The 23078-nt window shown below is 39.1% G+C and overlaps 1 protein-coding gene across 23 annotated transcripts in view; it reads left to right on the top strand.

Moving 5' to 3' along the window:
* Positions 1-755: 755 nt before the first annotated feature.
* CAPRIN2 (caprin family member 2) overlaps positions 756-23078 on the top strand; it is a 46017-nt gene continuing 23694 nt past the window's right edge. For 12 of the 23 annotated variants that reach the window (XM_031650393.1, XM_031650392.1, XM_031650387.1 and 9 more), the window contains exons 1-5: positions 1981-2360; positions 4579-4641; positions 14621-14707; positions 20634-20872; positions 22090-22172. In XM_031650393.1, coding sequence (XP_031506253.1) covers positions 2109-2360; positions 4579-4641; positions 14621-14707; positions 20634-20872; positions 22090-22172 — 724 coding nt within the window. In that variant the 5' untranslated portion in view covers positions 1981-2108. Of the gene's footprint in view, positions 1022-1110; positions 1128-1195; positions 2361-4578; positions 4642-14620; positions 14708-20633; positions 20873-22089; positions 22173-23078 lie in introns of those variants that run through there. The other 11 variants (XM_031650400.1, XM_031650389.1, XM_031650382.1 and 8 more) reach the window with 7 other exon arrangements.

The following is a 23078-nucleotide window of genomic DNA, read 5'->3' as shown; positions in this document are numbered from 1 at the left end:
TGTGCTTTTCTTGTTTGGTCTCAGACCTTCCTTTCCTTAATAAACTTTTATGTATTTCCAGACTTTTCTCTTAATTTTATGTAATCTTACAAAGTTTTTTTTACAGCTTTCTCTGCGTGCCAGTCAATAAATGTGTTTCACATGAACAAATAATACAGCTTGAATAAACTCAATCCTATTATTGCAGGTTGCGAAGTCACCTACTCCGTTTTTATGGCAATGCCGATTTGGGGCATTCTGCTCTTACAGGCTGATTCTCCTGTAAGGAAACGGTGTTTATTCCCCATCCTACTATGAAAGATGCTATCTGAGAGGCAAAGGTGCCTCTGCATTTCACGATTGCCCACTGGGCTAGGACAGCCTCAAGCTCGGCTTATCTGGCAGTTCCGCCAAGGGCGCGCTGCCCTCCTGGAGCTATTGGAGTCACCTGTTCAAGGTCGCGAACCCACCGGTGCAGCCTGCAATCAGCGAGGTCCAGCGGGGCTGCGCGGTTTCCGCTCTGCCCGCGTTCGGCGTCGCCTGGGCCCCCACCTGGTGCCCCGCAATCTGCGCAAAGGCTGTGAGACCGCGCCCTCTCCCGACCTACCCCACCAGCCCAAGCTGGGCCCGGAACTAACACCCTACAGGCGCAGGCGGCCAGCTGCAGCCGGGAAGGGGCACCGGAAGGAGGCGGTGGCGGGGCGGCCGGGGGAGGAGCGGGCCGGGGCGGGGCGCGGCCTACAAAAGCCACGCGCGGCGCGGAGGGCGGGCCTGGGCGCGAGCGGCGGAGTCGGCGGGGTCCCTGGCGCCGCAGAGGCCGCGGGCGAGGACCGGGAGGGGAGAGGGAGGAGACAGGAGGAGGAGACGCGAGTGCGGGGTGGCGCCGGTCCACCTCCGCAGCGCTCCTGCCTCCCTCCGGCTTTGGAAGGCGGGCCCGGGCTGCGGCAGCGGCGGCCTCGGCTGCCTGGGGAGGTGAAGTCCGGCTGCGGCGGCCTCGGTCGGCGCGGCGGAGGGAGGCGGCCGACCCGGCGGGGGTGGGCAGGTCTGGGCGGCCGGCGCCGCGGCGAGGTGGAGGGGCGGCTTGGTATCCCCTGGGCGGGGCGGGGCTCCCGTGGGCCGTGGCCCGTGGCCGGTGCGTTTTCCTCCAGGTCAGCCTCCCCCGGGGCCTTGCAGAAGCGGCGTCTGCGTCCCCGGGGCGTCTGTGGGAAGGGTGGGGGTCGGTGCCTGCAGGGTTCTCCGTGGCCGCTCGGGAGAGGTGCTCTTCGCGCAGGCTCGCCCGGAGACTTGAGGGGGTGCTCGCTGGCGTGCATGGGGCCTGTTCTGTCCTTGCTTTGGGGATGCTCCTAAGCGGGGAGAAAGGGGTACCGCGGGTGCTTGGAGGTCGAGGGAGGGATACCTAAGTGCGCAAAGGCCACTGGTTAGGGCAGGGGAAGGGCTCGCTAGAACGAGCTTTAACTGGTTGGCTGTAAACAGTTTCAGGTTAGTCCAAACCAAACAACCGAGAATCAACGCGGAGTTCCTGCAGGTTGAGAGAGTACCTGGCTGCGAATGTCCAGTAGTGATGGATTGCCTTGTAGGCCCCAGAGCAATTGGGGAAGTTAGCATTCTTGTTCAAGAAGCTGCTGGGTCACTTAGAGCAATGAAAGAATGTTGTGAGTTTGGGATTTTCTTTCAAACGTTCAGGATTGAGGTTAGGGCTGGTGGTGAGGATCATGTAAAGAGGTTTGAGTGGCTGCCTTAGGTCCCGGTGTGGGAAGCTTATTCTTTTGGTGTCATCACGTGTCCATGGGAATTATTTAGAATGTGGTCTGCCCTCATGAGAGGAAAGGAGCTGTGAAGCCATTGCAGTTCTTCCTCCCTATGTGGAAAATCGAATTTCTGGAAACATCCTCTATATTGGAGATTTTGCCTACGTAAAGGCTATCCTTATTGGCTAGCGGCACTAATTACTTTAAAAGTAGGATGGAAGTACAGTATCTGAAGCATCACTGGGTTTTGAACTCACTTCTGTGGAAAAGAATTTAAGGGAGTGGTCTAGACTTTCCAGGGAAGTTATTGCCTGGTTGTGTCCCTCTAGTCCTAATTTTATACTTAACTTTCCCCCACCTCCTTCAGCCTCATCTGTTTCAATGGTGCAACTCTCTTCATCCCCTTTTGGTTACCAGTCACCTTCAGGCCATTCAGAGGAGGAAAGAGAGGGGAATATGAAGTCAGCCAAGCCCCAAGTGAACCACAGTCAGCATGGGGAAAGCCAGCGGGCCTTGAGCCCCCTGCAGTCTACTCTGAGTTCTGCTGCATCTCCTTCCCAAGCATATGAGACCTATATTGAAAATGGACTCATATGCCTTAAACACAAAATTAGAAACATCGAGAAAAAGAAGGTAACTTTTTTTTTCTTCCAGTTCTGTATATGCATGATCTTAAAAGATTAAGGAGCTGACATTTTTCTTTCAGAGCTCGTAGGTGTTCTTTACTAAAAATTTAACTAATCTTAGGTTTAGCTGCTTTAAACAAGCAGGCTACATGTTGGAAGTATTAAACATTTTCTGTTTCATTTGTCAAAACAACTGAATAAAAATATTCTTCATAGTAAAATTATTATGCATGCTGCTGTTGAAATACTTTAAGAGCTAGCTATTTTAGGTCAGATTAATTCCTTATGTAGTATTAATGTTTCTTTTCATAGATGTGTTAATAGCTGATTTTTTAGCTTGTTTTCCTTGTGACTTTCTGCAGCAGTTGATATTGCAGTATTACTGCTGCAGTCATTGGAAGGTTTAACGGTGGTAGAACTAGAAAATGTTTTACCACTTACTTTTGTGTTAAGTGAGGATTTAAGATTGCTAGGTGAAAGCGTTGTAGTCAGCCTTGTAAAGAGACCCAGGAGTTAAGTCTAGCTACAGAAAATGCTGTTGTAAAGATCTAAATCGTTCCTCATTTCCTGAGTCATGTAGCCTGTGAAACAGACTGCACGTTGCTTTGCTGTATTATGATTCTCTTCTGCTTTTGGACAGGTGAGGTTGAGTAACTGTCTGGACCTATGGGCTCTTAAATACTTTTGTGCCAAGACCTAGTGAAACCTTAAAGTTGCTTTTAATGGAGGAGTGTGAAGAGACTCTTCAGAGTCTGGTTGACTCTATTTCTTTTCTTTTTTTCTTTTCTTTTTTAAGCTAAGAAAGTAGTAAAAAGGGCAAGTTGCTAGTAGCTTCTCTGTGGCTCTCACCATTTGTCTTTTTAATGCATGCAGTTGATCACAAGTGTGATAAGGTGAGTGCCAGGTCAGCACAGATTCCCCATCAATATGATAAATGGTCAAAGCAGGATCTATTGACAGAGCCTCCCTCAGGTGGAGGACCTACATATATGTATACGTATGCTCTCTAGCTTACCTGTAGTAGCTCTTTAATTTTGAATACCTATCTGATAGTACCAGTACTTCCTTCAACCTTCTGGGAAAGATTTTTGCCACTAAAGCCAATACAGGAGGAGCCTAAAAAGTGCTTTTAGAATACCATAGTGGGGCCGGGCCTGGTGGTGGATCACACCTGTAATCCCTGCGCTTGGGAGGCCAAGGCAGGTGGATCACCTGAGGTCAGGAGTTCGAGACCAACCTGGCCAACATCATGAAACCCCGTCTCTACTAAAAATACAAAAAAAATTAGCCAGGCGTGGTGGGGGGTGCTTGTAATCCCACCTACTCAGGAGGCTGAGGCAGGAGAGTCGCTTGAACCCAGGAGGTGAAGGTTGCAGTGTGCCAAGATCGCGACACTGCACTCCAGCCTGGGCAACAGAGTGAGATTCCATCTCAAAAAAAAAAAAAGAATACCATAGTGGGTTTATGTCATTATTATGGGGCCAATAAATGCAATTTATTTTTCATAATTTCCTTAAGTATCAAATATAATATGAAAAATAACTTCAGGATGAGCCTACTGTAATGATAGAAAAGAATTCTTTTATGTTTTTGTACTTCCAATAGGAGTTTCCTTTTAGGAAAATGCCACATAATTCAACAGGTAACTGAACTAACAGTTTAAGCATGAGATTAGAGTAGGGCTTCTCAACCTCTACACCACTGACATTTGTACTGGATAATTCCTTGTTGTAAAGGACTGTCCTGTGCATTTTAAGATGCTTAGCAGCATCCCTGGCCTCTAACCACAAGATACCAGTAGCACTCTTCACCCCCCATCCCTCCCCCAAGTTGTGATAACCAAAAATATCCCCAGACATTGCCAGGTATCTTTGGGGGACAAAATTGTCCCCTGTTGAGAAACTACTGTGTTGGGGACATATGATTTACTAGCTAAGTCCCCTTGGGTTAAGTAGTCTAGTTTGTTATTAATAGAGTCATTAGGAGAAAATAGTTTTATTACTGCTTAACTTTTGTAATTCTAGACTCAAGTGATTCTGTGTATTTTTTCTTTCCTGACTGGAACTCATCTACAGTTGCTGCATGCCTTATAGTAAAATGGTAGTCTTGCAGATTGATAGCTTGCTTCAAGGACTTTGTTTTCCTAGAGACAAAGTCTGGCATTTAGTTTATTTGCTTCTGAATTTTATATCAGACTATAGTAGATACAAGTTTCTCTTTTGTAGCTCAAACTGGAAGATTATAAGGATCGCCTGAAAAGTGGAGAGCAACTTAATCCAGACCAGTTGGTAAGTGGCTTATGATATGTTAGTAAGACTTGCTGGTTTTCTTTTCTTAATAAAACTCTACATGGATTTAGTGAGACCAGAGTCTTTATAGCACACACACACAGTTAAAATCCACAGTTTGTTCAAAACTGTTTCAGAAGCCTTTGTTGTTTCTGCTGTTAGATCTCAGATATGACTTTCTTTTCTGTTGACTAGAAGACAGTATGCATGGGGGTGTAGATTGTTAAACAGGAGTGAAATTGTAGACTGTCACTAAGAGTTAACATATAGATTTAAATTAAACTTACGTGCCAGAGTGGACTGAAGGTGAAGAGAAGGGCATACTCTTTCAGCTCTTCACTGGTGTATTCTAAACCTGACATCTTTGTGCTCCAAAATGTGAAAGAATATTTACTGTAGCTTACCTTAGTTTTCTCTAGCTGCCTCACCTTAATTCCTTTCATGGTCTCTTCCTACTTTTCTATCCTGGATTTTCGTGTCGCCTCTCAGGAGGCATGTTATCTGATAGATATCTGGCCTTTAAAAAAAAGAAAAACTTACTATAAACATTAAGCTACTTGCATTTTTTCCATTGGTTAACTTGTCAATGATATACCTGGTAATTGCAAATTTTATGTAATTTGTGAAGGAGAGTTTGCAATGTGTAAAGGAAACAGTGCTTTGTGGATGTTTACCATTTTGACTTGATCATGTCTCCTGGCTAAGAAGGGACACATTTATTTGAAAATTATTTGATCTTGTTTGTGGGTCTTTTTGTCTTTATGTTTTTCAACTAAAATTTTTGGCTATACATCATAGATACTGGCATTCAAGGACTTTTCCCATTCCATAGTGACTCCTCTTCACTGACCCAGAATTTTTGTGATGTAGTAAGTTATAATTTTGCTGAGACACATATTCGAATTGTGTGAGCTCTGCGAATGGTGTGCTCACTTAGCTGGGGAGAGGACCTAACTGGACATGCAGCATTTCAGCATGGCTTTGTTTTGAAGTCATGGTGTGTTCAGTAACTCTTAAAGTGATAAAACTTTTTTGTGTGTGTGTAAATATTCTTGAATAAAGTGTCCTGTTAGAGTTGTGTTCTTTATTTTTGAGAAATGTCGGGGAGAGGGGGTTGGAGATTGATCATTCCCATGGTAGCTCTCTAAGAAATGTTAAGAACATGCTATATTAATTGCTCCAGCCAGGCAACCTTCATTCTTAATATTTCATTACTGTCTTTATAGCCACATATTGCTTCTATAATAAATGTATGAACTTTGTTATCTGGAGTCATATGCTGACAACTGCCCAATTTATATTGCCAACAGATCAGTCCTCTGAACTCAGTATTTCTGTGTCCATTTGCCTATCTGACACTTTGTAATTTTTCCCTGTTCCCCAAAATCTGCTTCTCCTCTAATCTTAGCTGTGTGAGTTGATGGCTTGATCAACTAGAAGGAGTTGCCAAAAATCTTGGAGAATTTATCTCCTTTTTCCTCATAGCTCACGTCCAGCTCATCAGCAAGTCTGCTCACTCCTCCCTTTAAGGTAAATCAGGAAACTGACCATTTCTGCCATCTTCATCCAGGCTGTATAATCTTTCATCTGCATTACTTACTACAGTAGTAATTACTTCTTCCTCACAGGTTTTTCTATTTCTGCCCTCTCCAAGTCTGTTCAACGTAGTAAATTCAGTGATCCTGTTCTGATGCAAATCAAGATGGTTATTCCTCTGCTCAGAAGTCCCCATTTGTTCACATCTGGTAAAATATCCTTACTGTGTCTACAAAGCACTACAGAATATCCTTCCTACTTCCTTTGACATTTTGACTCCATTTCCTGCTCCTCTTTCCCTCGCTAGCTCCAGTCTTGCCTACCTACCCTAGCCTCCTTGCTGCCCCTCGCTAGCTCCAGTCTACCTACCCTAGCCTCCTTGCTGCCCCTCAGATATCCCAGGCACACTTCTGCAGGGCTTTTTGCACATGATCTTCCTACTGCTTGGGATGCTCTTTCTCCAGATGTTTCAATGGCTCAATTCCCAACCTCTTCCATCTTTTTATTTGAAGGTACCCACAGTGAGATCTGCTCTCACCTCACTACCACTTCCCCTTTCACACTTCTTAGCTCCTTTCCTTGCTTAATTTTTCTTAATAGAAGTTAGCACTTCTCTGACAAGCTATGAAGTTTTATTTTGTCTCTTTCCTACTGTTACAATGTAAGTTCCATGAAAGTAAGGATTTTGTCTGTTAGTTGCTGTATTCCTAGTGTGTAGAATATAGCATGTAGTAGGTATATAAAATATTTATTACATGTAGGTTTACTAAGTATAAAATGAATGTTAGGTCTTTAGATGTAAGCATGTAGTTGGTGCTACTTTTGAGAAATCACACCTCATACATGCAATATATAAGGTAGGAAATTTAGAAAATGCAGGTAAGTCAGAAGGAAAAAAATAGAATCTTCAGAGAACTGTTACCAGTATAGGGATACCTCAGAGATATTGTGGGTTCTGTTTTAGACCACCACGATAAAGTGAAGATTGCAAAAAGGAGGTCACATTAATTTTTTGGTTTCCCAGTGCATGTAAAAGTTATGTTTGTCCTATACTGTAGTCTCTTCAGTGTGCAGTAGCACTGTGTCAAAAAGAAAGTACACACCTTGATTAAAAATTATTGCTAAAAAATGCTAATAATCGTCTGAGCCTTCAGTGAGTTGTAATCTTTTTGCTGGTTGACGAGGGTGTTACCTCAGTGTTGATTACTGATGATAGATCAGGGTGGTGGTTGCTGAAGGTTGGAGTGGCTGTGGCAGTTTCTTAAAAGAAAACAACAGTAAAATTAGCCACGTTGATGGACTCTTTCTTTCATGAAAGATGTCTCTGTAGTGAGTGATGCTGTTAGATAGGATTTTACCCACAGTAGGACTTTTTTCAAAATTGGAGTCAGTCTTTCGAACCCTGCTGCTGCTGCTTTATCAACTATAAGTTTATGTAAAATTCTAAAGGTTTTGTTGTCATTTCAACAATGTTCATAATATCTTTACCAGTAGAGTCTATCTCAAGAAATCACTTTCTTTGCTCATTCATAAGAAGCAACTCGTCATCTATTAAAAGTTTATCCTGAGATTGCAGCAATTAGTCATATCTTCAGGCTCTACTTCTAGTTCTCCTGCTATTTTCACCACATGTGCAGTTACTTCCTCTGCTGAAGTTCTGAACCCCCTCAGAGTCATGTATGAGTGTTAGAGTCAGCTTTTTCCAAACTCCTGTTCATGTTGATATTTTGACATCCTCCCATGAACCACAAATGTTCTTAATGACATCTAGAATGTGGGGAATCTTTTCCAGAAACTTTTCAATTTATTTTGCCCAGATCTGTTAGATGAATCACTATCTATGGCAGCTATAGCCTTCTCAAAATGTATTTCTTTCCTTTTTTTTTTCTGATAAGGAGTTTCGCTCTTGTTACCCAGGCTGGAGTACAATGGCGCGATCTCGGCTCACTGCAGCCTCTGCCTCCCAGGTTCAAGCGATTCTCCTGCTTCAGCCTCCTGAGTAGCTAGGATTACAGGCATGCACCACCATGCCCAGCTAATTTTGTGTTTTTAGTAAAGACGGGGTTTCTCCATGTTGGTCAGGCTGGTCTTGAAATCCCGACCTCAGGTGATCTGCCTGCCTTGGCCTCCCAAAGTGCTGGGATTACAGGCATGAGCCACCACACCCAGACCAATGTATATCTTAAGACATGAAAGTCAAAATTACTCCTTGATCCATGGGCCGTGGAATGTATGTTATGTTATCAGACATGAAAACAACATTGATTCCTTTGTATATTTCTGTCACAGCTCTTGGGTGACAAGGTGCATTGTCAATGAGCAGTAATATTTTGAAAGAAATCTTTTTCTGAACAGTAGGTCTCAACAGTGGGCTTAAAATATTCAGTCAACAGTGCTGTAAGAAGGTGTGCTATCATCCAGGCTTTGTTATTTTGTTTGTAAAGCACAGAGTAGACTTAGCATAATTCTTCAGGGTCCTAGGATTTTCAGAATTGTAAATGAGTATTGGCCTTAACTTAAAGTCATCAGCTGCATTAGACCCTAGCAAGAGAGTCAGCATGTCTTTTGAAGCTTTGAAGCCAGGCATTGACTTCTTATCTCTAGTTATGGAAGTCCTAGATGGCACCTTCTTCCAATAGAAGACTCTTGCGTCTACATTAAAACTCTATTGTTTAGTGTAGTGAGCTTTTAGCTAGATTTTCTGGCTAACTTGATGCAGCTTCTACATTAGCCCTTGTTGCTTCATCTTGTTCTTTTATGTGATGGAGATGGCTTCTTTCCTTAAACCTCATGAACCAGCTTCCGCTAGCTCCCAATTTTTCTTCTGCAGCTTCCTCACTCTCTCAGCCTTCACCGAATAAAAGAGAGTTAGGGTCTTGTTCTCGACTAGGTTTTGACTTAAGGGAATACCACTCAAATCTTGTGCACATCAGCAATAGCATTTGTTTGCTTATTATTCATGCATTCACTGGAGTAGCACTTTCACCCCCCACAAGCTCAACCTCTTCCACTGTAAACATCTCTCATCAGAGAAATACATGTTTTACTTTCTATGAATGTACGTTGATGCATTATCATCATCACCCAAAGTTCGTAGTTTAGAGTTTACATTAGGGTTCACTCTTGATGCTGTACATTCTGTGGTTTTTGTTGGTATGTGTTTGTTTTTAAGAGACAGGGTCTCTCTCTCACCAGACTGGAGTACAATGGCACAATCTCATAGCTCATTGCAGCCTTGAACTCTTGGGCTCAAGCGACCCTCTTAGCCTCCTGAGTAGCTGGGATTACAGGCGTGAGTCACAGCACCCAGCTCTATGGGTTTTGTTAAACGCAAATGGATCCGCCATTGTAATGCCATACAGAATAGTTTCACTGCCCTAAAAATTCTCTGTGCTCCATCTCCTCACTCACCAATTCTTTCGTTGTTGTTTTAATACTGTGGCAGTGTTTCTACTATACATTTAAAGTTTGGTTGGATTATTGTGTGAAACTGTCTGTGCCTGGTTCTCTTTGGGGAGGGAGCTCTTTGAAAATACATTTTTTTCTTTGGAAATTGATTTTGTTTAGATTTCTTTTGGCATCAGTTTTTAAAACTTCTCATTGAAAATCACCTGTTTTATTCAGTTTTTAAAATTCATTTGCATAGATTAGGGCCGCGTAGTTTTTAATAAAAGTGTAATACAGCCTGTTTCTGTTGTAATTTTCTAGTTTTGTGTGATTTTATTTCCTCAGTTTACTCTTATATTATCTAGGGGTATATTCCTCCCCGCCACCCAAAATCAGCTTTGGACTTTATTCCACTTTTTAAAAATGTTTCTGCTTTTTTGTTTTTTGGTTATTTGCTTTTCAAATGGTGAAAATTTTCTAAAATTTCTTGAAGACTGAATTTTCCTTCAAGCACTGGTTCAGTTGTATTTGGTTTGATATTGTATTTTCAGTATTATTTGTGATAAGTTTTATAACTTTAGTTTGATTTGCTTTTTAACTCAACAGGTACTTATAATAATGTAAATAAAACTTGTAATGTTCTATATGGCTCTTGCAGGCTCTTTGAAGTAGTAACTCTTAAGGGATCTGTCAAGGCTAAGCTACATAAGGTTTGTGTTAAATTGGTAACATAGGTTTCTCTTTTCAAATAATAGAAAGAATGTCTAATGAAGTTGTTTTTGGAGTCACTTTAACTTATAATAATTTAATGTAACTTTATAATTTGAATGATTTAAATTGTTACATTTATAACTTCAGCATGTTTGGTTCAGATCTGGATTTGAAATGGAGAGCTGAGATTCAAGTGAATTCTCAAGCAATAGGCAAGGGGAACTTGATGTCTTTGGTTCTGCTGAAGTTTTTATTGTTAAAGAGTTAGAATTTGGTATCCTTTTTTTTGTTGCTGAACTGTGATCCTGTGTTATATTTAATACATCTATAGTAAACTCTAATAAATAATATAGAATCTTCCCTCTTTTGTAATTCCATTGCTATTGGCCTAGTCAAGGCAAGCCACCTAAACTTTACATATGCTTCCCAGTTGATATCCTTGTCTTGAGATCCTACCTTCAATTCACCAGTCCTATTGTCTGTGGTGTCCTTTTCTTGAAACAGCTCTCAGTATATGATTTCTTTCAAAAGTTTTAAATTGTTCAGAATCTTGAGCATATCTGATGCTCTCTAAGATCATCTGAACTATCTTTTATTCATTCAACAAGATATATTATCTACTCTAGGAGGTGCTGTACTTAATATTAGGGTTATAATACCTAGGGGACAAATGTGATCATTACCACATGGAGTCTATAATGTAATGGGAAGAGAGTGGGCAATAAGCAAATACAGATATGATGGATGTTAAGAAGGTGAAGTACAGGATGAAAAGAGATTATAATGCAGGATCCATCCTAGTCTAGAGAGTTAAGGCCAGCTTCCGTAAGAAAGGAAGAACTTTAGTTAAGACCTAAAATATGAATGAGATTTAGCCAGTGAAAGAGGGGAGGGAGGAAGAAGAACAGAAGGCTAGACAGATGCTTGCATGTGTAAAGGCTCTGAGAAGGAACAGATTTTTGGTTTTTTACAAAGAGCCTTTTCCAAAAACTGTAAAGGTCATGTGGATGGGTGATGAAGCTGGAGGGGGTAGGTCTTTGTGCACCATTTGAAAATTACTTTTTCCCAGAGACATCAGAAATGGTACAGATATATTTAAGCAGGGAACAACTACAGATTTTTAGTTAAAAAAATCACTTTGATTGCAGTGTGAAGTATGGTTTGGAGATGGCGTATGGATGTAAGGAAATTAGAAAAGAGTTGCCTGTAGTCTAGGTGAATGATTATGGGAGCCCTACTAAGGCAGTGGCAGAGGGACTTGAATCGAGTAGCTGGATTTGAGAGGTAAAATCAGCATGGCTTGGTAACTGGATGTAGGAGTAGAGGGTAGAGCTGAGAGTGGTTTCAGGTTTCTTGCTTGAACAATGGATGGATGGCAAAATCATTTATTAAACGAGGGACCACTGGGACAGAAGGAGGTTTTGGGGGGATGGAGTAGGATGAAGAGCTCAATTTTGTACTGTTGGTTTTAATGTGCCTGGGAGACATCAGTGTCTGGTACCAGGTGTTAAGGTAAATGGGTCTGGAGCATGGAGAAGTTTAGCCGATAGAAATATCACCTGTATGACCACTACTTGAAACCATTAGAGGAGATGAGAGTATAGAAAGTGAGAGTATAGAAAGCAGAGTAGAGAAGCCTAGGACAGAATCCTGAGGAACTCTGACATTTAATGTTTGGACAATAATGGCTAAAAATACGGTGTACTTACTAGGATCAGGCATCATTTGAGTGTTTTATACATATGCAATCATTTAGATTGTGCAGCATCTTTGTGAGGTAGATTCTATTACTCCTATTTTACAGGTGCTAAAAACAGGTGAGAGAAGCTAATGGAAAAATTGCTAGTAAATAAGCAGCTGGAAAAATGGAAGTTTAGTGTTAGGAAAAACAAGAAATGTCTGTAGAGCAGGAGTGTGCCTTCTTGTTGAAGGCTGCTGCTAAGTCAACCAAAATGAGAGCTATAAAAGATCTATAGCTTTAAGGGATGACATCGACAATTGCTAACTTCAGCTAAAACAGTTTTGGTAGAAATGGAATGCAGGTTGATGAGGTCTGAAGAACTGGAGACTGAAAACACATTTGAATTTGTGTAATGCTGGAGGGAAGTAGTTGTCACAGAAGAATTAATTTTTCTTGTTTAGATTGGGGATGACATGAACTTGTAAAATGATGACTTAAGCATCAATAGAGAGGGAGCAGCTCTCTGTTAGAAGACCTTAAAGGGGGAATCCTAAAGGAAAGTTTTGTATGAAGGCAGAGTTCAGTAGGATCCAGGGCACAGGTAGAAGTGGGGGTGGCAAGGGGATACCTTCTTCACTTAGTAAAGAAAGGAAAAATGAAAGGATAGGTCTACATTAGATGATGGAAAGTTGTAGTTCCCAGCTGATGCTGCTTTTCTTGAGTCAAAGTTAATACCATTTGGGAGTAGATATGGAGGAATATTTCTTTATAGTTTTACATCTCTCTGAGGACTGCATATCCTGGTAATGCTATCTGCTCATTCTTGTTTCTGTAGCAGGAAGACTTCTATACCTTTTTATTATAAAATATATGGCTGAAACAATATATTCCATGTAAGTTGTAACACATAATAAAGCAAGCACCAGAACCCAACTCTCAACTCAAATAGTATGTTTCTAACAGTGTTGAGGCTCCTTTCTAGTGTGGTACTTTCTGTTTCCTGTAACCATGACCCCATGACCCTGAAGTTTTCCCTTGCTTTTAAGAGCTTTTTTTTTTTTTTTGTGGCTGCCCTGTTAGAGTTGCTTTTTTTGTACGTTATAGTAAGTGGTATCATGCTATATGTTCTGCAGTTTGCTTTTTTCACTCATTATAATATTTAGTGTTTTTATATCAATACAAGTGCCTGTATTTTATTTGGTTCTCTCTACTTAATTTTAGTCTGTAAATAGATGGATGCTTGAGGTTTGTTTTTTTTTTTTTTTTTTTTTTTTTTTTTTTTTTTTGTCGCTATGAAGAATTTTACTTTGAGGAGTATTTTAGGTGTTACTGAGAATCAGGGGTAAGATTTTTTTTTTTCAGGGTATATCATTAGGCTGTAGGACATGCTTATGATTAACTTCATAGGTGAAAATACTGAACTGTTTTCCAGAATTATTGTACCAATTTATACTAATACTGGTATTATTACATAGGAAGGCCTATTCTGTAGTTTTATAAAGACTTAATATTAGTCTATTTTTTCAACATTATTGAGGTATAATGTACTTAACACAAAGTAAACCCATTCTAAGCATACATTTGTTTATAGTAAATTTGTAGAGTTATCGAGCTTGTTAGCACAGTCTCATTGTAGAGTATTCCTATCATCCCCTCAAGGTTCTCTTTTGTGCTCTGATTTACTTTCTAGCTTTATAAATTTGTCTTTTCTGGACATTTCACATAAAATAGTCTTCTGCATCTTGCTTCTTTTACTTAGCATAATATTTTTGAGGTTTATCCATGTTATATAGCATATACCAGTATTTCATTTTTTTCTGTTGCTGACTAGTATTCCATTGTATACGTGTACCCATTTTGTTTATCCACTTACCAGTTGCTGGATATTTGGATTGTTTTCATTTTGGGATATTACGCTGCTGTATACATTTATATACAAGTCTTTATGTGGATATGTTTTCATTTCTTTTGGGTAGATACCTTGGAGTGTAATACTTTACTATTTTAATTACTGAGGCTTTATAATATGTATCTGGTTGTGCAGGTTGTCCACCTTGTTCTGTTTCAGATTGGTCCTTTCTCTTTCCATATAGATTTGAGTTAAAGTCCCATGAAATGCCCCCCCTCTTTTCTGTCAGTGTTGTTCATCTGGGAAATCTTTAAAAAAATTTTTGCTCCTTTAAATTTCCTGTAGGACATTGCATATTGTTTGTTATAATATTTATTTTTGTCTGTTATAGGTAATTATTCTAAGTCTTTCCACCATATTATAAATGTCTTGAAGTTGGTTGTTCATCTGTTTGATACTCACTGTGCTATTTGTGTAATATGTTTGAGTAGTGAATGAATATTAACAGAGAAATCCTATTGGCTCAGTGCTATTAAAACCAACAGGCCTTTCTGATCTTAGACTTTATAGGGGTAAAATTGGGACTCATTTCTAATATAAAAATTGAATTTCTGGCATTAGAATTGAATTTTTAAATGCAACTTAATATAACTTGTATTAATACTCTTCTTTTTCTTTAGGCAAGTACTTTTTTTGTGTATGTATAGTAAATAGCGATAAGGTCTTAAACCTCTTCTGTGTTTAAGAAACACTTATTTTCACATATTTATACTTAAACAGTCACAAAATTGATGTTTTCTTATCCTATTTGGTAGGAAGCAGTAGAGAAATATGAAGAAGTGCTACATAATTTGGAATTTGCCAAGGAGCTTCAGAAAACCTTTTCTGGGTTGAGCCTAGATGTGAGTATGTTTTCTTTGCTTTTCCTGAAACCAGTTTTAACCATTGATCTTGGAGAAAATGTCAAGTGTGTCAGTGTCTAATAATGGTGTTTGGTTATTCTTCATCTAATTTCTGCTGATATTTTATTGGGATGGAGGGTTGAGGATAACTGTTGGAGAACTAGTTTTTTTTCAGATTTCTGTAGTCTCAAGGGAGAACACAAATGGCATCTGAATATGAGACATTGTGAATAAAGCATTAGTTATCTAATGTATGTTATTTAATTATAGAATTATAGAAATCATTGAGAAAGGGAATCAAACTTTTGACAAGGTATATTTATTAAAGATATTTTAGAATATAGGCTTGTAAATTTATATAAGATAGGCTTCTTTCACATTATTTAACATACGAGGCACCAGAGTTGGTAGTCTTGAAAGCATGAAAATTATTAATGGGAAAATTAATGACTCACATTAAATAGAGTTAAATCTGGCCCCACTACTTGTTAGGTTCTCTATGTTGGCAGTTCAAACTTTTATCTCTGACAAATTTAATCAGTAATATGAAGTCTTAAACACTTCTCAATGAAGTATTCTTTACTTTTTCAAATCTTAGCATTAGAAGATCCTTTAAAGGTCATGTTCCAACAATTGCAGAAATCTTTAAATAAATTCATTCCTGGAGTGGAGAGCATGCCTCATAAGATAATCTCTTCTATTTTTTTGGATATTTTCATTTAAAAAAATTATATATGTTTTTTATTGTATTTTAGAGACAAGGTCTCGCTCTCTCACCCAGCCTGGATGCAGTGGTGTGATCATAGTTCACTGCAGGCTTATAATCCTGGACTGAAGGGATCTTCCTGCCTTGGCCTCCCAAAATGCTGGGATTACAGATGTGAGCAATCGCCCTGGCCTATTTTTCTTTATAGTGAACTAAAATTCTCTTCTCCATTCCTCTGGAATCAAAAAAATTATTTTAGGCTGGAGACATTTACCATCTTAATTCTTGGCTAAGAAGGATTACAAATATAGTTAGAAGTATACTTTTATGATGTTTAAAATTTTCTGTCTTCTGTCTTTACTCAGAGTTACCCAATAACAATTTAGTTTTTCATTCAGGTCTGTATTTTTCTAATGTATTCTTTTCTTTTTAGATTAAAAATGTTTAAACGATGCCTATCTTGTACCAGGCACCTATGTGGTTCCACTTGATTTTTACAATAGTCTGGGAAGTTGCTGTAAATAGTCCGATTTTACAGATCAGGAATCTTTTTTTTTTTTTTCTTTTTTGAGACGGAGTCTCGTCCTGTCGCCCAGGCTGGAGTGCAATGGTGCAATCTCGGCTCACTGCAACCTCCGCCTTCTGGGTTCATGCGATTCTTCTGCCTCAGCCTCCCAAGTAGCTGGGATTACATGCGCGACTTATTCTTCTTTTTAAGAAAACTTTTATTTTAGGTTTAGGGGTATATGTGCAGGTTTGTTATAAAGGTAAACTCACGTCATGGGGATTTGTTGTTTAGATTATTTTGTCACCCAGGTACTAAGCCTTGTACCTAATAGTTATTTTTTCTAATCCTATCCCTCCTTTTACCTTCACCCTCAAGTGGCTCCAGTGTGTGTTGTTCCCCTATATGTGTCCATGTGTTCTCATTATTTAGCCCCCACTTATACATGAGAACATGTGGTATTTGGTTTCTATTCCTGTGTTAGTTTGCGAAGGATAATAGCCTCCAACTCCATCCATGTTCCTGGAAAGGACATGATCTTGTTCTTTTTTTATGACTGCATGGTATTCCATGGTGTATATGTACCACGTTTTCTTTATCTAGTCTATCATTGATGGGCATTTAGATTGATTCCATGTCTTTGCTATTGGGAATAGTGCTGTAATGAACATATGCGTGTATGGTAGAATGATTTATATTCCTTTGGATGTATACCCAGTAATGGGATTGTTGGGTCAAATGGTGGTTCTGGTTTTAGCTCTTTGAGGAATCGCCACACTACTTTTCACAATGGTTGAACTAATTTACACTCTTATCAACAGTATGTAAGCATTCCCTTTTCTCTGCAACCTTGCCAGCATCTGTCATTTTTAAATTTTTTAACAATAGCCATTCTGACTGGTGTGAGATGGCATCTCATTGTGGTTTTCATTTGCATTTTTCTAATGATCAGTGATGTTGAGCTTTTTTTCATATGCTTTTTGGCCACATGTATGTCTTCTTTTGAAAAGTGTCTATTCATGTCCTTTGCCCATTTTTTAATGTTTATTTTTCTTATAAATTTATTTAACTTCCTTATAGATACTGGATATTAGATCTTTGTCAGATGCATAGTTTGCAGAAGTTTTCTCCTGTTCTGTAGGTTGTCTGTTTACTCTGTTCATGGTTTCTTTTGTTGTATAGAAGTTCTTAAGTTTAATTAGATCTAACTTGTCAGTTTTTGCTTTTGTTGTGATTACTTTTGGCATATTTGTTATGAAATCTTTGCCAGTTCCTATATTCAGAGTGGTATTTCCTAGGTTATCTTACAGGGTTTTTATAGTTTCAGGTTTTACATTTAAGTAAAAGGAACTTATTCAGTCATATGGCCAGTAAGTGGTAGAGCCAAGATATGGCCCTAGGTACTTTTTCTCTATACCATGAAGATAGTGTCTTATCTGTGTGTGTGTGTGTGTGTTTTTCTGCTGTAGTCTAGAGGTAGCTCCCAACTCACCAAATTTTGTTAATATCCATGAAATTATTTTTACTTGCCTGTGTTTGAGATTTACTTTCATTTTAGGTGACATGAGAAAGTACTTTGGAGGTTGTCTTACTGAATCAAGACCCTAAAAGGTGCTTGGCAGTACTTTTGAGTTTTTTTTTTTTGTGGTAATTTTTGGGCTCCTCTTTTAAGTTTTTCTTTTGTCAGACATGTTCTATGATAGCCAGTTTTGCAGTTTGTGGAATGTTTTCTTTTTTCCCTTCAAAGTAAAGTTGGAAGTCCTTCTTTTCGACCATGTCACATTCTGCTTTGTCCTCATGAGTTTTGTCCCCTGGTAGGGATTCATCATTCTGAGTCTCGATTAAGAAAACCAATTTTATTGGCCAGGCGCAGTGGCTCACGCCTGTAATCCCAGCACTTTGGGAGGCTGAGGCAGGAGGATCACGAAGTCAGGAGATCCAGACCATCCTGGCTAACATGGTGAAACTGTGACTCCACTAAAAATACAAAAAATTAGCTGGGCGTGGCGGTGGGCGCCTGTAGTCCCAGCTACTTGGGAGGCTGAGGCAGAATGGCATGAACCCAGGAGGCAGAGCTTGCAGTGAGCTGAGATCGCACCACTGCACTCCAGCCTGGGTGACAGAGTGAGACTCTGTCTCAAAAAAAAAAAACACACACACACAGAAAACCAAGTTACCAATTTTATCATTCAGTACTACTGATTAAGAGTGGTTTACTTCTTCTGTTTTCCTTTCCAAACTGGTCCTTAACTGGAAAAAGAGAACAGTGTAACTTACCTTTCTAATTTTCATCTAAAGAAGGAGAAATTGGCTCTTGTCCGTGGCTTTTCATGACACCTGATCGTGATCTGGGAGACTTTCTTGTTACTTGATTTTATTGAACAAAAATTTGAGGCCTTCATATTTGTCAGACTCTGTGCTGAGCATTAGTGAATATTGGTGAACAGTAGATGTAGTCCCTGTCATCGTGGACGCAGATAAATAAAAAATAGCCAGGGATGGTGGCTTACGTCTGTAACCCTAGCCCTTTGGGAGGAGGATTGCTTGAGTTCAGGAGTTCGAGACCAGCCTGGGCAAAATAGGGAGACTTCATCTCTATAAAAATAAAAAATAAAAAAAACCAATTAGCCAGGTATGGTGACATGTACCTGTGGTTCCAGCTATTCAGGAGACTGAGGTGGGAGGATCACTTGAGCACAAGAGGTCGAAGCTGCAGTGAACCTTGGTGGTTCCAGCTATTCAGGAGGCTGAGGTGGGAGGATTACTTGAGCACAAGAGGTCGAAGCTGCAGTGAACCTTGGTTGTGCCACTGCACCCCAGGCTGGATGGCATAATGACACTCTGTCTCAAAAACAAACAAAAAACCCAAAAATACTTTGATAGGGGAAGTTCAAGGTGGCATGAGCCCATACGACCACCCAGTCCTACCTTGGGAGACTGGCCAAAGATAAATCTGAGATAATCATGTGGTATAATTGTCTGAAGATGCCCTGCGAATCAGTTGCTTTTGCTTATACCATGATGAAACTCTGTCCAAGAGAATCCCAGTGTCTTGGAGAGCTAGGAGTGCCACCTCCATCCTCTTTTCTTCTCTCAAGCAGGATCAGAGAATCCTATAGTTTTGGTAAGTGTTATTGATGCAGTCTATACTGAGGTCTTGGAAAAAGCCTTACTGAGCCTTTCCCATCTGAGAAAATGTGCTTGCTCATGCAACCTTCAACCAGTCTATTTCTCATTCTCAAAATTTTATCTTCACTTACTATCTTTCTGCCCCTAGCAGTAGCACAAATCAAAAGTTGCTTCCACATCCCCTAGGAAGGGATTAATTATGCCACAGTGAATCTTTTTCATGAGATTCCCCCCCCAATTTTAATCTGTTAGGATTTATGAACATCTCTTTTATGTAATTTAAAATATTGATGCTATATCAAAGTACTTTGACCCATCTATAGAAAAAAATCTGTTTTTTTTTTTTTTTTTTTGTATTTTAATCTTCATACCTTGCGAAATATCCAATATGACGGAAACGTTACAATCAGAAAAACTATGGAGGGAAAAGACCTTTTAGGTTTCTTAATGGAAAGAGATAGTACTTTTTAGTTAAATGGCAAGTCCAGAATAGTACTTTTTAGTTAAATGGCAAGTCCTTTCTGGGACCCATGAATATTATGTCAGACTTCAAGGTGTTATAGTTCTAAGCTTTAGAGTAGATCTAGGGCTGCTCAATCTAGATACACATATTGTTGGAGGGGAAACTTTTTTTTTTTTTTTTGGTGGGGGACAGGATCTCACTTTGTTGCCCAGGCTGGAGTGTAGTAGCACCGTCACCGCTCACTGCAGCCTTGACCTCCTGGGCTCAAGCGATCTGTCTACCACAGCCTCCTGAGTAGCTGAGACTACAGACACACACCACCATGCCCAGATAATTTTTGTATTTTTTGTAGAGGTGGGGTTTTGCCATGTTGCCCAGGCTGGTCTTGAATTCCTGGGGTCAAGTGATTCACCCTCCTCGGCCTCCCAAAGGGCTAGGATTACAGGTGTGTACCATTGTGCCTGGCCTGAGGGGAAACTTAAGCTCCATTTATTTTCTATATCTGTTTTGTCAGCTAAATATTGGAGGATATAGCTCGGTCCAGACTGACAGGGCAAATTATTATTTAAAAAATTTTTAATTTTACTTCTTAAACAAAAGTAGCATGTTTGCTGTGGCTGATTTTTGGCATTACACTTGGAAGACATTTTATGTCTGTTAGCTTTTCAGTTCCTTATGCTTTAGCCAGTCGTCTTTGGTTGATTGAAAATTGACCTTTTTAGTTCAAATATATTTTCCCCTGGAATATGAAATGAAAATAAAAATCCTAAAAGGTCCAAGAAGGACTGATATACATAAACGTGAAAGAGTAAAATGTTGAAATGAATGTGGACGTCAGTGATTGGTACTTCATTGCTCATCATGGTGATATTAGCAGTACTAGACATATCCTGGATTTGGGAGTCAGATATTTGACCCCCTTGGCTCCAGTTACCTGAGACAAACCAGTTTATTACTCAGTGACTTCTTTAGCTCAAAAAGGAGACAGACTAAACTGATAGTTTGACAGTCATAAGATTTATCATCTAATCTCAGCTATTTGGGTTTAGACTTTGTAGAACACGTATTTCTAATATGGGATGGTAGAGAATTGTTACCCTTAATTAGCCATTTGTTTTAACAGCTACTAAAAGCGCAGAAGAAGGCGCAGAGAAGGGAGCACATGCTAAAACTTGAGGCTGAGAAGAAAAAGCTTCGAACTATACTTCAAGTTCAGTATGTATTGCAGAACTTGACACAGGAACACGTACAAAAAGACTTCAAAGGGGGTTTGAATGGTGCAGTGTATTTGCCTTCAAAAGAACTTGACTACCTCATTAAGTTTTCAAAACTGACCTGCCCTGAAAGAAATGAAAGTCTGAGGTAAGCTAATGAAAAGATTTTCCTGAAATGAAGCGCTTGACACTTTAGCTTTTTAGCAGTGTGTGTGTGTGTGTGCGTGTGTTAGAGAGGGGGAGAGAGAAATTAAGAAAGTATTAATTTGATTCAATATGGAAACTTTGGCTGGCCCAGACTCTGACAGGGTTGACAGATTGTCTGAAAGGAAAGTGAATTTGAATGGTCTCATTGACATGCTTCTTTATTGTAATACTGATTTTTAAAAAAATGTCTGAGCATCAAATTTTAATCCTGTACAAGTATAATATTATATCTATTTCTAAAACTTTTAAAATAATTTTTTCAGAGTTGCCTTCTTTCTTCTGCTATACTTAAGTAGAGGTAAATAATATTTAATGTGGCCGGTGTCATTAAACTTTCAAAGTAAGAATTATTTGGTGTTCTTATTATGCTGTGAATAACTAGTGAGAAATACATTTGATAGTTTAAAATATAAAGCCTGCAAATTGGGGCTGTCTGATTTTTTTCCCTCACAGTGATCCACTGCTCTTTTTGTTTTGATGGAGTAAATCAGCTAGGGGACAGATGCTTTGCTCTTGCTTTGTTAGATGCAGGCTATTCCAGCTTTGTATTTGTTAGCCATACTAAAGTAGAGTCAGATTTCAACAGTTACTAGAAGTCAGTCTCTGATCAGAGAGAAACCTAATAGAACTCTTAATTGCCTATATATAGCCATATATTTTTAAATTCTCATGCTGATAGTCTACTCCATCATCATAATCTGTACATTGCTTTCTTTGCTTTTGTGGGTTCAGGGAATGTAGCTTCACTTTAATATATGAAATGTAAGCAAAACATAACTTGTTAAATAAGCTGCTTTCTTTAAAGTCAAATGCGGCTCTTAATATTTCTATTCCAGTGTTCTTTTATCTAGGGCATACACCTGAACTAATGATACTACATTGGCAGCTTTAAACTCTTTTTGGTCTATTCTTTAATAGTTTTATTTGGTAAAATCCATATTTTAGTTGTTTTAAGGAAAAATTCTTACATTTGAAATCCTCAAGCAGGCATTTAGTCACCGTGTATACATTTCAATTTTTTTTATTTCCAAAGAGCAAAAAGACAAAATTAACATTTGAATGTCTTGTCTGTTAATGGGTTATATTGCATAAATTGTGCTGCTCCATATATATGTACTTCTAAAGCCACTTTGTTCTGCTGCTGCTTTTCCTTGTCAGTGTTGAAGACCAGATGGAGCAGTCATCCTTGTACTTTTGGGACCTTTTGGAAGGTAGTGAGAAAGCAGTGGTAGGAACGACATGTGAGTTTTCTCTACTCTGGACTTATGCAGTAAATACTAAACTTTATGTCTAGAAGTTTAGTATGATATTGAGGGTCTAAACTGTGTCAGTCCATCAGAACTTACATGTCTGACAATAGTATATTCATTGGGAGAATGATCCCTTTGTTTAGTTCTGTTAAAAGCAGCTATTGTATAACCCTAGTCACTAAAATGGAATTCAGGGAGAGTTTTGAAGTGGCAAGTCAATATGATTTGGAAATAGAGCTAAGTGCTGGCTTCAACACTAGCTTGATCATTTTGGGGTTCAGTTTTCTATTCTGTGTGGTAGTACCTGTTCTATTTAAGAATCTTAAGTTCACACAGTGTTAATAATCGAGGCTTATCTACTAGATCAGCCTAAGAATGTATGAATGGTTTTATAGTCTATTGAAACATTGTTGTCTATTGATCCGGAAGTGGTCTGTGGAAAGACAGTTCTTTTGGCTTGCTAAATAGACTTTGGCCAAATGACCAAATACAAATGACTGGACATGAAGTACATAGCTTTGTGTACTAGCTTAGAGTAATGAAAACTCACTAGAAGGTAGTAAATATTTTTGTTACCAGTGATTGCTTCGTTGCAAAAAAAAAAAAAAAAAATCCAAGTATCTATAACTATCTTAAGATTTCTAAGTTTGTTCAAGCTTAAATCAAAATTAAAAGTTTATTTCTTGGTTAGAATGCAAAATGAGTTTAGAAAATAGTTTGGCAATATTTTAATAAAATGAAGCACACACTTATAACACGAAGCAATTGGTCTTCTAGTACCTAAGATAAATGAAGACGTGTTCATGTAAGTACTTGTACATGAATGTTCATATTAGCTTTATTCAGCTGATAAATTGATAAAATGTGGTATACCCATACGGTGGAATCTACTCATCA

The sequence above is a fragment of the Papio anubis genome, chromosome 9 (genome assembly GCF_008728515.1).
Source record: "Papio anubis isolate 15944 chromosome 9, Panubis1.0, whole genome shotgun sequence".
Taxonomy (NCBI): Eukaryota; Metazoa; Chordata; class Mammalia; order Primates; family Cercopithecidae; genus Papio; species Papio anubis.
This window is presented reverse-complemented; position numbering and strand designations above follow the sequence as displayed.